The 395-nt window shown below is 39.0% G+C and overlaps 1 protein-coding gene across 1 annotated transcript; it reads left to right on the top strand.

Moving 5' to 3' along the window:
• Positions 1–395, top strand: OGAPHI_003564 (uncharacterized protein; the record flags this gene model as incomplete). Its single annotated transcript, XM_046204551.1, has 1 exon — positions 1–395. A coding segment is annotated over one exon (395 nt), but the record flags the coding sequence as incomplete, so codon positions are not given.

Here is a 395-nt window from a genome sequence, read left to right as displayed (position 1 = left end):
AGACATTTGGTGGTCTAGAATCTACATTAAAACCAAATGTTCTGGCACCAATGGATTTTAACAGTCTCTTGTCCATGTTAGAAAACTCAACGACCCCCGATGCCGAATTGCAAAGTATAAGAAACGAGCTCCAAAGCTCTACAAGTCACAGTGATTCTCATGAGAGACCATTTTCAGATCCTAATCCTCAAGTTAACAGTCAGATGATGGGAGAAAGACAAACACAGAGCTCGCCAATTGAATTTGGTCGCTACTATGATAATCCAGAAGATCATCGCAGTGATGCACAGAATATAATACAAAGGGAGCTAAGTACAGCACAGTCAATTATAGATGCTGCTGATGAGAGAAGATTTTTAAAAATAGCCGAAAAATACTTTTTGAAGGTAGTACCT

The sequence above is a fragment of the Ogataea philodendri genome, assembly GCF_020536065.1.
Source record: "Ogataea philodendri strain CBS6075 chromosome Unknown scaffold140, whole genome shotgun sequence".
Taxonomy (NCBI): Eukaryota; Fungi; Ascomycota; class Pichiomycetes; order Pichiales; family Pichiaceae; genus Ogataea; species Ogataea philodendri.
Note: the sequence above shows the minus strand (reverse complement) of the source record. Positions and strands in the feature narration are given on the sequence as shown.